The 14,829-nt window shown below is 35.4% G+C and overlaps 1 protein-coding gene across 1 annotated transcript; it reads right to left on the bottom strand.

Annotated features, from left to right (window-relative positions):
- Positions 1 to 10,080: 10,080 nt before the first annotated feature.
- Positions 10,081 to 14,335, bottom strand: LOC132642961 (protein EIN4-like). The gene is made up of 3 exons (XM_060359896.1): positions 13,877 to 14,335; positions 11,619 to 13,446; positions 10,081 to 11,052 (listed from the first exon to the last, which is right to left on the bottom strand). The coding sequence occupies exons 2-3, from the start codon at positions 13,359 to 13,361 to the stop codon at positions 10,510 to 10,512; spliced, it is 2,286 nt and encodes a 761-aa protein (XP_060215879.1). The 5' UTR covers positions 13,362 to 13,446; positions 13,877 to 14,335; the 3' UTR covers positions 10,081 to 10,509.
- Between the last annotated feature and the right edge of the window lie 494 nt (positions 14,336 to 14,829).

Below are 14,829 nucleotides of genomic sequence, written 5' to 3'. Positions count from 1 at the left end.
TCTATTTTTTCTATTTTCTTATTGTATAAAGTTAAATATGGCAATCATTAATTCCTATTCTTTAATGTAAAAATTTAATGTCTCAAAATTTACTACTCCACTCATTCCTATTCTTTATTGTAATTATATTTAAAAGTCTCAATATTTACTGTTAGTAAGCCAAAAAGTCTCCGGAGATATTGTCATTTAACTTGAACTTTAATCACCTCATTAATTTTTTAATTGCACCTTGAATGGTTTCTATAACTACTAATACGGGAAGCCAAAATTACATCATAGAAATGCCTGATGCCGGAAGCCTTCGAAGCTTTGTGACTGGATGTTGTGTCTATGGCAAATTTATTCATAGTTCTTGATTTAGTTTCTTTGTTATTTTCTTGCAGATGTTGGAAGCCTTTGAAGCTTTGTGACCGGATGTTGTGTCTGTGGCAAATTTATTCATAGTTCTTGATTTAGTTTCTTTGTCATTTTCTTGCTTCGTTTTCTTTTGTTTAAGGAAATATTTTGCCTTTTACTTGATTTTGGGTGGAGTTCTTCTCAAATGTATGAGGGTTGAATTGTTTTGGTCCTTGATATATTCACTTGATTGAAATAGTCCTTGATGTTTCGAGAAAATGATCAAAATGGTCCTTAATGTATGAGGGTTGGATTGTTTTGTGTCAACTTGACGTAAAGAATGCATTTTTACATGGTGACTTGCACGAGGAGGTCTATATGACTCAACCAGCTGGGTTTGTTGATCCGAAATATCCTACGCATGTCTGTAGACTTCACAAGGCTCTGTATGGTCTTAAACAAGCTCCTCGAGCTTGGTTTGCGAAACTAAGCGCCGCCTTACTTCATTCTAGTTCACAAGGCTTAATTCTTACTCAGACCAAATATATAAGAGATCTTCTCCAACGTGCCAACATGGAGGGTGCAAAGCCTATTTCAACACCTATGGTGGGAGGCCTTCAACTTTCCAAAGTTGGCAGCACCCCATTTGATGATCCAGGCGTTTATCGTAGTCTTGCCGGAGCTCTTCAGTATGCGACCTTAACACGGCCTGATGTATCTTTCGGTGTGAATAAATTATGCCAATTTATGCAGTCTCCTACTCAAGCTCACTTTCAAGCACTGAAAAGAGTCTTGCGTTATTTGAAAGGTACATTACATCTTGGTTTACATCTCAAAAAATCACCTAAGCTACTAATTAATGGTTTTACGGATGCCGATTGGGCTGGATGTCCGGATGATAGGCGTTCTACGCATGGTTACTGCATCTTTTTAGGCCCCAATTTAGTCTCATGGTGCTCCAAGAAACAAAGAGTCATTGCTCGGTCTAGTACAGAGTCTGAATACAGAGGCTTAGCTGCTGCTACGGCTGAAATCACATGGCTTCAACATCTTCTTCAAGAATTACATGTCCCGAGTTTCCAGACACATCGCACTTCCGCTTGGGTCGAGGCTTCCACTCCGTCCTAAGACGGATCAAAGAAGAGTGGGGAACCTTGGGAGGCCTTGCCGCATGCTTCGTTTCCATTATCGCAGCACCTAAGCTTTGGTGTGACAACTTGTCTGCTACTTATCTTACTGATAATCCAATTTTTCATGCACGCACAAAGCACATTGAATTAGATTTTCATTTTGTCCGAGAAAAAGTAGCTTCAAAGAACCTTGAGGTTGGATTTATTAGCTCATTGGATCAGGTAGCAGATACATTGACCAAAAGCTTACCGGTTCGAAGATTTCAATTTCTGAGAGACAAGCTTGCTGTTGTGAACACACAGCTTCACTTGAGGGGGAATGTTAGGATATCTAAAGGATAGCTATGTGGTTATTTAAATTGTATCCTATAGTTTTCAAATTCATGCTTTGGATAGACTTCACAGACTCCTAATCCCATTAGGAGTTTATCTCCTCTGTATCTATATATTATGTACGTGTATGTTACAAGTGATGGTGAAGAGAACCATAAGTATCTCTAACTCTTTCACGTTTACCACTCTATGTTGTATTTACAAAATTTTATGTATTGATCTTTAGTCGTATATAATACAATAATCTACATGCGATTACGAATGGTACTTTATTCTTTCATGTAGAATAATTATTCCACGTATATATCGAGTCATGTAGTACACATTTTTATAAAATAATATCAATACTATGTCATGTAGTATATGATTTGTAAAATGATGTCAATACGATAAAAATAAAACTGAGTATAACTTGATTGGAATTGGCTTGAGTTCTCAATCTACATTAATAAGAAGGGAAAATGGTCAAATATACCCCTCTACTTTGTTTTAATGGATAAAAATATCCTTCGTTACAATTTTGGTTCATTTATTCCCCTGCCGTTATGAAAGTTAACAAATATACCCTTCATTTGACGGCAATCCCCAAATTGATTCAAATAACCCGATTTCATAAATTACCCACTCCCCTATTTTACCTACCCCAACCCACCTCCTAAAATAACGCATTCTTCTTCTCTGAGAAAATCCGGCGAACCACGGAATCGATGAACTACCACGAAGAAGGAGACAATATTGTTGGTTTACATTGCTGGTGAAGATGGCGAGCGGCGCCGACTCTATTTTTTAAAAAACTTGTAGAAATTGAACGTAGATATTTTGATGTGGTGTCTATAGAGAAATGATATATTACAAAAGAATAAGAGATCGTGTCATCACTCTTGTGCTCGACGCTAAAGATATATGTCATGAGAAAATATGCAGTGTTTTGTAAAATTGGTTTGTGTGACAACCACAGGTCAGGTTGCCCTTTATGGATGGAAGAGTTGCATTTGTTCCTTGGGCAGATATGCCGAATCATAATATTGAGGTTGTGACTAACAATTTTGTGAAAATGTTTGTAGTGTACATGTATGACACAACTCTGAGTCTGATTCTTTTAGCTATTTTAATTGTTCAAGGTGGAAACATTTCTTGACTATGATTCAGCAACACAAAAACAAAGGAGAAGGCGCTGCTCGCCATCTTCATCGGGAAAGTAAACTAACAACACCGTCTCCTTCTCTGTGGTAGTTCATCGAGTTCGTGGTTCGTCGGAGATGGCTGGTTGGCTGGATTTTCTCAGAGAAGAAGAATGGGTTATTTTAGGAGGTGGATCAGGGCGGATAAAATAGAAGAGTGTTTTTTTTTTTTTTTTTTATGAAATCGGGTTAGGAAATTTCCGTTAAATGAAGGGTATATTTGTTAACTTTCATAATGACAGGGGCATAAATGACCCAAAATTGTAACGGAAGATATTTTCAGCCACTAAAATAAAGTAGAGGGGTATTTTTGACCTTTTCCCCTAATAAGAATCCTTAAGCGACAACCACTATGAAATCATCGTGGATATATATTGGATTTGAAAGGAACTTTAAATGATTATCCAACCACTATAAAATAGTCGTAAAAATAAGAGTAAATTAACTCAAAATCTAGAGAAATACTAACATAGAAGAAAAGATACAATCTGCTATCAATTCATTCATGGAAGATTAAAACGAAACCTAAAACTCAATTTTGATTGAACTATAATGGCTGTTCTTAAAATCAAATTATCATTTATCTTACTGATGGAAAAAATGGGTGAAAGATTGGCAAAAGTCCATATAAAAGAGAATTAATAACCTAAAAAATGAATGAAAGACTTACCTTCTGAAGGAATTGGTAAGCATGTCCACTAATTTGTAAATTATTTGAACGGTCGTGCCAAACCAGTGCCGATTTTGCCAAGCTTTGTGACCAATATGTCATCTTTTGATGAGCTTTTAAAGTTGGATACTTGTTTAAACAATTATGGTCTTTAGATATTTAAAAGGGTATTGAAAGAAATAATTGTTGGCAATTTTAGAACACCCTTTTGAAAATATTAAACATACATAAGACATGAGTGATGAGGAAAAGAGAGTATAGTGCACTAAATTGGCAGCGTGTGATGGGAACATAAACATAGTAATTCGTTAATTTTCTTTTGGAGAATATAGTGTGAAGGCTTTATGTGTAAATTTGTCATTTGAACAACCAAATGGTTGTGACTTGACTGTTTGCTTTGGGCAGTTAATTCGTAGGATTAGTTTTCTTATTTTTTGTTTTTTATTTTAATAAGTAGAATAGTTAGGTTATTAAGAAGGGTATTTTAGTAATTTAACTTTTAAGTTTAGGGGTTCATACTTTTAATATATATATATATGCCCGTGCTAAGCCCGGGCCCAAACCGACGATAAAAATTAAATTTGTAAATATTTTTTAATTGTTTTTCTGCTCTTGCTTCTCTATTTTTGTAACATCAGTTTGATACCTTTAAAAATATTGTTATTTGATGAAATCAATAAAGTTAACTTATAAATAAATATAAATAATTAAATCTCTTCCTATAATTATAAGATACTTTTTTAGACGTTCTTTCAAATTAAACCACACAAAAAAAATTACTGAAAAGTCAATGAAATTAAATTGTTCGTACTTTAAGCTTTCTTTTTCATTTTCTTAATTAATGATCCATTTTATGAAATCTACATTGTAATAACTTTTTTCATGTCGAACTTCACAATTTTGTCCTAAATTATATAAGATATTAATATATGATATTTCACATAATATTTTAATTTTAAAAAAAGTAGAATATATACTTTTTACAATTAACTACAATTTTTTTCAAAACAATTCAGAATATATATAAAAATAATATTTATAGTTCCTCTTTTAACATAATAATATTTTTAGATAAATTTATTGTTGAAAGTGTGTGCACATAAAATTTTATTAGTTAACTACCATAATTTGGAACGTTTTTGATAGAGACCGAGGGACTATAATTTACTGTTTTTATACTTTTTAAACTATTCAGTAATGATATAAGTTATTTATGTTTATTTTCTTAATTTAAAACTTAATCGTACCGTAAGTGAAATCTTTGTTAATTACTTATATTTTCCAGCATGTACGACACAAAATTACATGAAAAATAAAAAAAAATGTTTAATCGGATGAATAAAATTTAAAATAGCGAATGATAAATGGTAAAAAATATCAATAAATAATAAATAATATTATAAAAATAATATTTTAACTCAATAATTAAGCACGCTTTATGATAGAATTTGAATGACATAATAAATTATTAGATGTGTATAATAAATTCTTAAGGAAAAATATACTAGTTTAAAAGTAAATTTAATGTAGTAATATTTCCACATAAAAGACTCAATATGCATGAGTGTGCTTTGTGGGGCCACAACCTTTTTCATGACATCATCACTTTTAGTGGCATTGATAAAAGTCTTTAAGATTTTTAAAATTTACAAAAATGTGTTAGAGTTTGCCAAGTAATCAAAACTTATATTAGGGGTAAATAGAGACAAAAAATTCATGTGAGGACTACAAAATTTGAGATTCTTTCTTATATATAGTAGTAATATAATATTTTTTGTATAAATGACTAGCGAATATTATCATTTTTATCACCGACCAAATGTATAACTTGCCTTTAGTTTTATGCTTAGTCACGTCTTTTAATATTTGAGCCTCATTTTTCATTTAAAATAAGGTTGAAAAGGAATCGAACACTAGCTTCCTCAAATACGGATCAATCAATACTAAGCAAACAAGAAAGTAAATTATTTCTAAGTTCATCGTGAATACATTTTAAAAGGAACTTAGTATCGGCGAGGGTGACTGAGTTGGTTTAACGAGTAGTTTCTCACGTGGGAGACTAGGAGTCAATTTCCCTCGCCAACAACCTTCTCAGTTTGAGCTCGTCGCATGGAGCTTGCGTAGTTCCGTTTACATCTCCTGTGTGGTTTGCGGGCTATTGCACTAAGAGCGAGATTTACCCAGAACGCACCCAAAGGTTAGTGGTTGCGGGTTTCCTAGATACCAAAAGAAAAGGGAGAGGGGGGGGGAGGGGGGGGAACTTTGTTCAAAACTTTTAGTAATGTACTTGAATTGTATTTATAGTAATGATATTTATATTTATAATGATCTATTTATTTATTCACTTCTCTAGAAGCCAATACCGTTATTAAAATTTTTGCGTAAGCAATTAGCAGATATCCCTTCCATTAGCTGTCTTAATTGTTGATCGAGGCAAAACGCAGACTTCCAGCCCATTAGCTTGTGGGTCAGTCCATTTAGTGTCGATTGATACCATTTCGGGTCATGACATGAAAACCATTGGATTGATTGCCAGGCAATTTGCAGGGTTGGCCTTCGCTGGGGGTGGTCTTTAGTTTTTATCCCTCAAAATGATGGTCTTTAAATTTTGTCCTTGAAGCAGAATTTTTGCCCATGCAAATTCTGCTTTAAGGCCCAAATTCTGCCTCGCGAAATTCTGCTTTGCCATTTTTTATTTTTTATTTTTACTGAGCTGAGGTTCGAACCCACAACCTCTGGCTATTAGGCGAAGAGAAAAACTTAAGGGCAATTCGCAGAATTGCCCTTCTTTTGGGGTGGGCTTTAAATTTTGCCCCTCATATTTGAAATCTTTAAATTTTGCCCTTCGCTAAATCCAATGGGTTTCAGGTTCGAACCCCCACACAGTCAAAATTTTAAAAACAAATTCGCAAAGCAGAGTTTAAATTTCGCTATGCCCCCATCGGCATACACTTGTGAAGGAATTAGCAAAGTTATGCTAGACCCGGCATATTATGCCTTATGGGCAGACTTGGCATAAGTATGCCGGTTCCGGCATAACTTTGATAATTCCTTCACAAGTTTATGCCGGATCCGACATAAAAGTTTGCCCATTAAAAGTATGCCCCCATCGGCATAAACTTGTTAAGGAATTACCAAACTTATGCCGATTGGGGCATACTTATGCCTTATGGGCAAACTTTTCCTTGAAGCATATATATGTATTTTTTTTTTACTTTTCAAGGTAAACCTTTAGTAATGCCTTAACTAAAAGTGTGCCCATAAAACATAACTAAAAGTATGCCCCATAAGGCGTAAGTTTTCCTTAAGGCATAACTAAAAGTTTGCCTTATAAGGCAAAGTTTAAATTTTGTATGCTCCCTCCGGCAGACTTTTAGTTATGTTTAACTAAAAGTCTGCCGGAGGGGCAGACTTTGCCTTGAGGGGCAGACTTTTAGTTATGCCGGATCCGGCATAACTTTAACTTTTTCTTAAAGATTGTATGCTGGATCCGGCATACACTCCCCCAGTCCTGCCTTGCGAAATTATTTTTTTATTTTATGCCTGAGCGGGGGTTCGAACTCAGAACTTCATGTATTCGCCCATCTTTCCAAGCAAAGGGCAAAATTTAAAGACCACAAATATGAAGGGCAAAATTTAAAGACCACAAATTTGAGGGGCAAAATTTAAAGACCACCCCAAACGAAGGGCAATCCGCGCAAAAAAAGCAAAACTTAAAAGACCACCAATTTGAAGGTCAAAAATTAAAGACCACCCTAAATGATGGACAATCCGCGCAAAAAAAAGTTGATTGCCTATGTCGTTCCTTACAAGTTACAACCATTAGAGCAGAGAAGAATAAATTTTGAATAGTCTAAATGAAAGATGAAATGGAGAGATTACTCATGACAACTGATAAACAAAAATAGAAAGACATTTTAGTAGAGCAGTATCTTAACAACAGAATCCCTAAATCATAACTTGTGATATTTGGATTGGAAAAAACTTTGCATTCTGTCAATGGATCATCACCCCTATACTAGCATGATTATTTTAAGGGAACAGGTGCAAATATACCCTCAACTTTGCGATTTAGAGCAGATATAGAGCATGTTTGGATGGGCTTAAAAAAAGCAGCTTATAAGCCAAAAAAAAATAAGTTGGTGTAGTCTAACTTATTTTTTAACAGCTTATAAGCTGCTTTAAATAAGTTAAGCCAAACAAACCCAATTAATTTTTTGGGCTTATTTTAAGCACAAAATGACTTTAAGCTGGCCAGCCAAACACTTAAAAAAGCTGAAAACAGCTTATAGGCAACTTATAAGTCAATCCAAACGGGCTCATACTCCCATTATAAAAGTGGTGTAAATATACCTTTCCCGTTACAAAATGATGCAAATTACCCTTTTGCTGAGGGATTTTTTTTTAAATCATTTAATTTATTTTTTAATTAAAAAAATACCCTGTGGCTGTAAAAAAAAGTCTACCCATTTTTTTAGTAGACATATCTTTCTAAAGCGACATGATAATTTTTTTCTGGTGGATCGGGTCTGGTTCATTTAAAAAAATGGGTAGACTTTTTTTTTAAAGCCACAGAGATATTTTTTTAAACGAAACAGACCCGAGCCACAAAAAAAAAAAAATTACCATGTGGTGTTAGAAAAATATGTCTACTTAAAAAATGGGTAGAGTTTTTTTTAAAGCCACATGACTTTTTTTTTTAATAAAAAATGAGCTAAATGATTTTTTTTTTTTAAATCCCGTTAGCGAAAAGGGTATATTTGCACTATTTGTGTAAGGGCAGGAGTATAATTGCAACATTTTGTAACGACAAGGATATATATACACCACTTTTTAACGAGGGTATATATGCTCTAAATCGCAAAGTTGAGGGTATATTTGCACCTTTGCCTTTTTTTTAAAGCAAATTGAACATCTAAAAAATGAAAGGACGAATAATCTTCAAAGGAAAGTAAAAAGAAAGCAGATCTAATTGAAATCACCCTTATACTGTATTTTGTCAAAATTGACAATTTCAAGAATGAACATCAGAAAATATACAAGTAAATTAATAATTTTGATGGATTCTCGAAAAAAATGTATGTATGGAAACATCTAATAAGGAAATACTGTTTGCTCAAGATAGAGAAATTATATCCGGCCATTTGGATTGCAGATTGAGTTATTCCGGGATTTTAGGCATGAGATTATAATCCTTGAACTAATTTATTTCACCTGGAAGGTGAGATGAAATAATACTACCTAGTTTATGGGATAAGATGGGATACCCGGGATTAAGTCCAAATAAAAGTTGAAGTGTCAATGAAAACGCTACCACAATTTTTCAATAAGGGCCAAAGTCAATCGGAACAAGAGAATGCATGTACGTATCCAAATTCTAATTCATGCACGGTTTCTACTTTTGTCACAAGGTTCAGAGAACAATCACATGCAATGCATCTTTGACCCATTTAACACACAAAATGAGGAATGGGCTCACATGCAAAATGACCATGCCTTGGATATGATTAAGTTGGAAAATGAGTCTGGTAGCCATATCCCATATCCTAAGGATCAAGCACAGCACAAAATAATTTTATCCAAGATAGAACATGCAGTCCACATGTCTGAACCAAGTTGCTATAGTAAGTTTTTGCAGCTACTAGTTCATCTAACAATACAGAAAGCCATTCTTGAGTGCAAAAATCATTCACAGACACCTGCACGGCAGGCTACCTGTCTTATGGCGGCGTTCGGATATGTCCAACGAGATAGTGGTGGCAAAATTAAGGGAATTCATAATAAAAAATGTAAACAAGAAGAAACCAAGTAAATTTAACATATAGTATATATACATTAAAAAAAAAAAAATTGACCTATCTATATTGTGAAATTTTCTCATGAAAGGGTGTCGGTTGACTCCCCTCGGGCCAGGTAAGCTCTGCCTCTGCAACGACATGTTCTTTTGGAACCAAAGCTTAAGACACAATCTAGAATAGCTTTTCTAGTGAGCATGAATGAAGCTGCCAATATATTCCATTTTAATCAAATAATATTATGCGAACTCTCCCTTCATGACTTAAAAAGCTAAGGACTCACAACCACCTCTCAGGCTCTCACATATACATAAAGAACAAATAAAACTATATTGAGGATATCATAATCTGAGTATCACACAGTGTGATTCGCACTACACCTCTAGCAACCTAGTGGGAGGCAAACAGATAGGATTTCACATCAAATTATTCTCAACTTTAAATTCAAGTCATCGAAAATATTTCAACCGATGGGGGCACTCATTTTCTTCAAATCCACTATGATGGCAGACACAACAAAGCTGAAACATTTTTGCGAGGTTATGGAACAAAAAATCCACAACCTAAAAGAGAGTTTGCATATATAAGTGCAAGAACCAGCTTCATTGAAGCCTAAAAGTATGTATAGTCTCATCTTAATGAAGAATTTTAGTATATTTGTGAATGGATTTTCATATAAGCCTACATTTCAGATCAGCCTTTTGAACATTCTTCACCCAAAATATTCAATTGGCAACAGATATTCCTGCAAATGCAAATCTTATATCAAGAATTTAGTGCTCCATAACTTAGAAGTGGAGCTATGCTCAAGTCATTTCTCAATGCTATATACTTCAGTTCTAGGGACAGATTAGTTAAATTCTGAGTTGCTAAGCTCAATAAAATGTAGAATGGGCAAACCTGGCAGTCAAATCTTTTAGAGCTGAGATCTTCTATCTGACTAGAAAAGACTGATATATTTTCTATACCATTTTGATTTCAAAAATTGTATGTATGTTACAACTGTATGCTGGAATCTTCACAGGTGGGAAATGGTTGGTCCAAGCAATTTTGTTTGCACGTCATCACATCATTCTGCTTGCCCGTAGCAGAACCCTCTGAAGCTCATCAGCAATCCCTGGCAATAGCACTGGTTTACGAATAAGTCCATTCATTCCAATCTGCAGGCATCTTCCAGTAACATCGTCATCAGCAGTTGCAGTTAAACCAACAATCAATGGCCAGCTGCGGCTACCAAATTTCCGAATTCTCATGGTTAGTTCAAAACCATCCAAATCAGGCAGGTGAAGATCCAAAAGGACAATTTGGAACGAGGATACAGCAGGGCCAAGAACACGAAGACATTCGGATCCAGACGAAACTGCAGAAACGCTGCATCCCAATTTTTCAAGTAGCTTCGTTGTTACTGCTCTATTCACATCATCAAAATCTGCTAACAGAACTTTAACACCTTGGAGGAGTGTGTGTGAATGCGAGTGATCAGAAGATTCTCCATATTCAGGAATGCCTATGGCAATTGATGGCCGCAGTTGAAGCCCAAGAACGACAGCCATGCTTTGATCAAAACATTCTGGGTTTGGAATTACCCAGATGTCTCCTTGCATCAACTGTTCATCATTTTCACATATCAGAAAGAATTTAGTGCAACCCCAAACCGCAAATATATGCACTTGAAATTATTGTCAAAGGAAAAAAAAATGATAAATAAACAAGTACCAGGGTACTACTAAATTCAACGCATGGTTTCAGATTTTCATTCCCAATCAACTGAGGTTAAAAGCTCCGTAATTGAACTTAAACAACTTTAGGGTCATATTTCCCCGTCACAAGGAAATTTGACATATTTAATTACATGACGATGTGTTCAGGCACCCAAGATTATGACATTGCTCTATCTTTTTTAACGCAGAAATTGCAGTAGATAACGTCATCCAGAAATCACTATTTAAAAAGTCTCATCCAATTGCAGGAGAATTTTCAAAACTAGCCTGCCTAATATCATTTTGCCTTAGACATAATAACTTTACTTGCTTTTAACCTATAACAGGATGATTTTATCAAAGTTGAGTGTCTAATATTAACACAGAAGGAAGAGATTAGGAAAGAAAAAAAAAGACAGGTGCATAAATTCCAGTTATATAAACTCAGATGCTGGTATTTAGCAATACAGTACCTGAACAAGCTTTCTGCACACAGTGAAGCTCAAGCATTCATCCACGTCCCTACTGCTGCGTTTTTCACTGTAATGTGGCAACGTGGATGTTATTCCCTCTGGCGGAGAATGATTATTGTTTGTTCCAACTTCAAACCTGATATAGGCAATGTCACGAGATGAGTTTGACCTCCTCGTCTTCCAAGCTCCGCCCCTACTTACACTTTCTGGGAGAACCCTAAATGTGAGAATCCCTCCATTGGGGTCCTTCAAGAGATTCCCAAACGTATGAAGAATAACTTGAAAAACTCTTCTTTCATCACCCACAACATGATTTGGCAAAGATTTGTCGACCTCGACGGAAAAATTATAACCCCTATAGGCACACAAACACTTTGCAAGACAAGCAGCTTCTTTTATCATGGAATGTAGCTGAAAATGCCTCATCTCCAAAGGGAATCTACCATTGTCCTTTGTTGAAGTATCCATCACATCATCTATTAGGGTTGAAACAACATTACTGGTTTTAACCATTGAATCCACAAGAAGCCGCTGCTGCTCATTACCCAATTTGTCATCTTGCAACAAGGAGAGCAGACCCAATATTGAGTGCATGGGCCTTCTTAGCCCATGGCTCATAACCATCTGAAATGAATTCCTTGCCTGACTCGCCCTAAGTGCATCCTGCTTCGCTTGTTGCAAAGCGCGATTTTGCTCTTCCAATGTTTCTCTCATATGCTGAGACTCTTCAAGAATTGCAGCATGGGACAGAGCCACAGCAACCTGATCAGCCACGACTCTGACTATCTCGATTTCTTGGTTGCTCCATGATCTACCTTGTTCACCTGGAAGAACCAAAACCAGTATGGCATAACATTCTGGGACAAGTTCAGGAGTTCCGCCTTTGAAGTTCGACACTTTCAGCATCGGCATCCTAATTGCAGCCACAGCTCCTGGTTCCCTACTCTCTCCACTACTCGCAGCAGCAAGTGGGGAGTCGGCATCAAGTATTTTTACTCCATCACTCCCCTTAATTGCTATTACATCTGGATCACTTGTCGGGATAGGTGAATTATACATACTATTAAAGCTTCTGTCTCTCGACTCATGAATTAGGTTCATCTCAGTTTTACTCCCATTAGGCTTCCAAATAGCACAATTATACAAATCCAGTGTCTTGGATAGCTCCACCAAAGTTGTGTAGAGTATTGTATGACGGTCAAGTGACTTTCGAATCTCCTGTGTAAGCATCCGAACATGCCATCCAGCTTCTTTTTGCATCTTTATTAATCCAACTTCTCGACCAAGATCCCAAGTCTTCTTTTTCAGCATAAATTCCCTCACCTTGACTTTGAGCAGCATAGGGAAGAGGGTGAGAAGGGTTATAGCAGTGGCAAAGGATACCAGTGCAGTGAGGACTTTAAAAATGGTTAGAGCAAGCATAAGCTGAAACGGGTGTTGGCCATAGTAAGTCCAGAAATTGAGCAAATGAGTCATCCCACACAGAACAATGAATGCAATAAATTGACAGAGCACCCATTTGAATGGAAAGTTAGAACAGCTGACAAAGTAAAGGAGCTCAATTGGGATGGAAAAATACGCTATCGCAATAAAGAGATCACTGATTCTTTGGCACTCTAAGATACCCTCAACGCTCCAGAATCCCTCGTCATCACAGTTACATCGAGGGTCACCATTATCAGCAGCCGTTAACGAAACAAGGAATGATGAAATTAACAAAGCCAGTGCTAATGTCCTCAACATTGCATTCAATTGACAAAGTCTTTCAGCCCATTTACTAAATATCCATTTCAGCACTGATGATGCTGCTTAATCAAGAATCATACACCTGACAAATCCAACCACATATGCATGAGACAAGTTGTCAATTTGATTTCCAGTTCAACAATGTAGACTGTAGCCAAGAACATTTAAAATTAAAAAAAGGCATATGACATGAGTATAAAATTCCAGGGATAGATACAAATGCATGCACCAGCACCCACTTGCAATAACATAACATATTGGTTAAATTTCCAAAGAGCACAGTCTCAAAGACAAAAAAACACTAAGCCCAACTATTTAAAAGAAGTTTCTTGCAAAATTGGTACTATTTCCAAATAACTTCATATCAATTAAATACAAATGAAACTCATAAGTACAATATCCACGTCAACCATAATCACCCAAAAAAATAAAAAAACAGAACAAGTTAGTCCACTACTTAACTAACAAAAAGTAACCAAAAACCTGAAAAGGGAATTGCAGAGCATAATTACCTGGAAAATAAAAATAAAAAAACATAACACCCTTTCTTGGAGAGCAAAATCAAGAACTGAGATCTTATCTTTCCCCCACATGCAAAACTTAATAAATATATACAGAGAACTTAGCCATCATTTTCTTATCCATAAAACTCCATTTTTCCAACCTGCATTGGTATCATCAACAAAATCTATTGCCCAAAATACAACATATAACCCAATGCACCCACATTACCACCAAAAAAAAAATCTGGAGGTTATGAAGGGGCAAAACCGGGTTTTTCAAACGTCATTAATTACTTTCCTTGTACAAACCAAACTCAAACAGAAAAACAGACAAGTAGCTCAATATTCGTACTAGTTACGTTATTTTAAAACAAATGAAACTTGTCTAATTTTAAAGAAAGATATTACAAACTATATATATATATATGTGTGTATGTGTTTATATATAGAGAGAGAAGTAAGAGGTTTTTGTTGGCGCCGTTGTTTGTTGTAAAGAGAGAAGAAAATGGAAGCAAAGTTGAAGAGGAGAATCTAAGCGAGGGGGTGGGGTAAGGTGGGGCCCATAAGACCTCACATGAAGAGAACTTAGACGCACTTTTGCACAAAAACGTCTTGTTCACCCTCCCAATAAAGTATACTCCTCTTTTTTCTTTTTTTTTCCTCAAAATGGAATGGATCTATTTAGTAGACTCCATTATTTATCTCCAATATTTCAAAATCTCATTTATTGTATCTTTTCTCTCTCTACTTCTACACGAATACGAGGAGTATTAGTGAGATGAAATCGAATAAGCGTTTGGACATGCGAAATTTCAAATCATGCAAAAATGTATAATTTAGAATTTGAAATCATGATTTTAAAAAATATAAATGTAAAATTTAACTCATACGTTTATATTTTGTAAAAACAGACTCATAAGTTGGTAGATATATGAGATGAAATTCCAAATCATCCAAAAAGG

The sequence above is a fragment of the Lycium barbarum genome, chromosome 1, assembly GCF_019175385.1.
Source record: "Lycium barbarum isolate Lr01 chromosome 1, ASM1917538v2, whole genome shotgun sequence".
Lineage (NCBI taxonomy): Eukaryota > Viridiplantae > Streptophyta > Magnoliopsida > Solanales > Solanaceae > Lycium > Lycium barbarum.
This window is presented reverse-complemented; position numbering and strand designations above follow the sequence as displayed.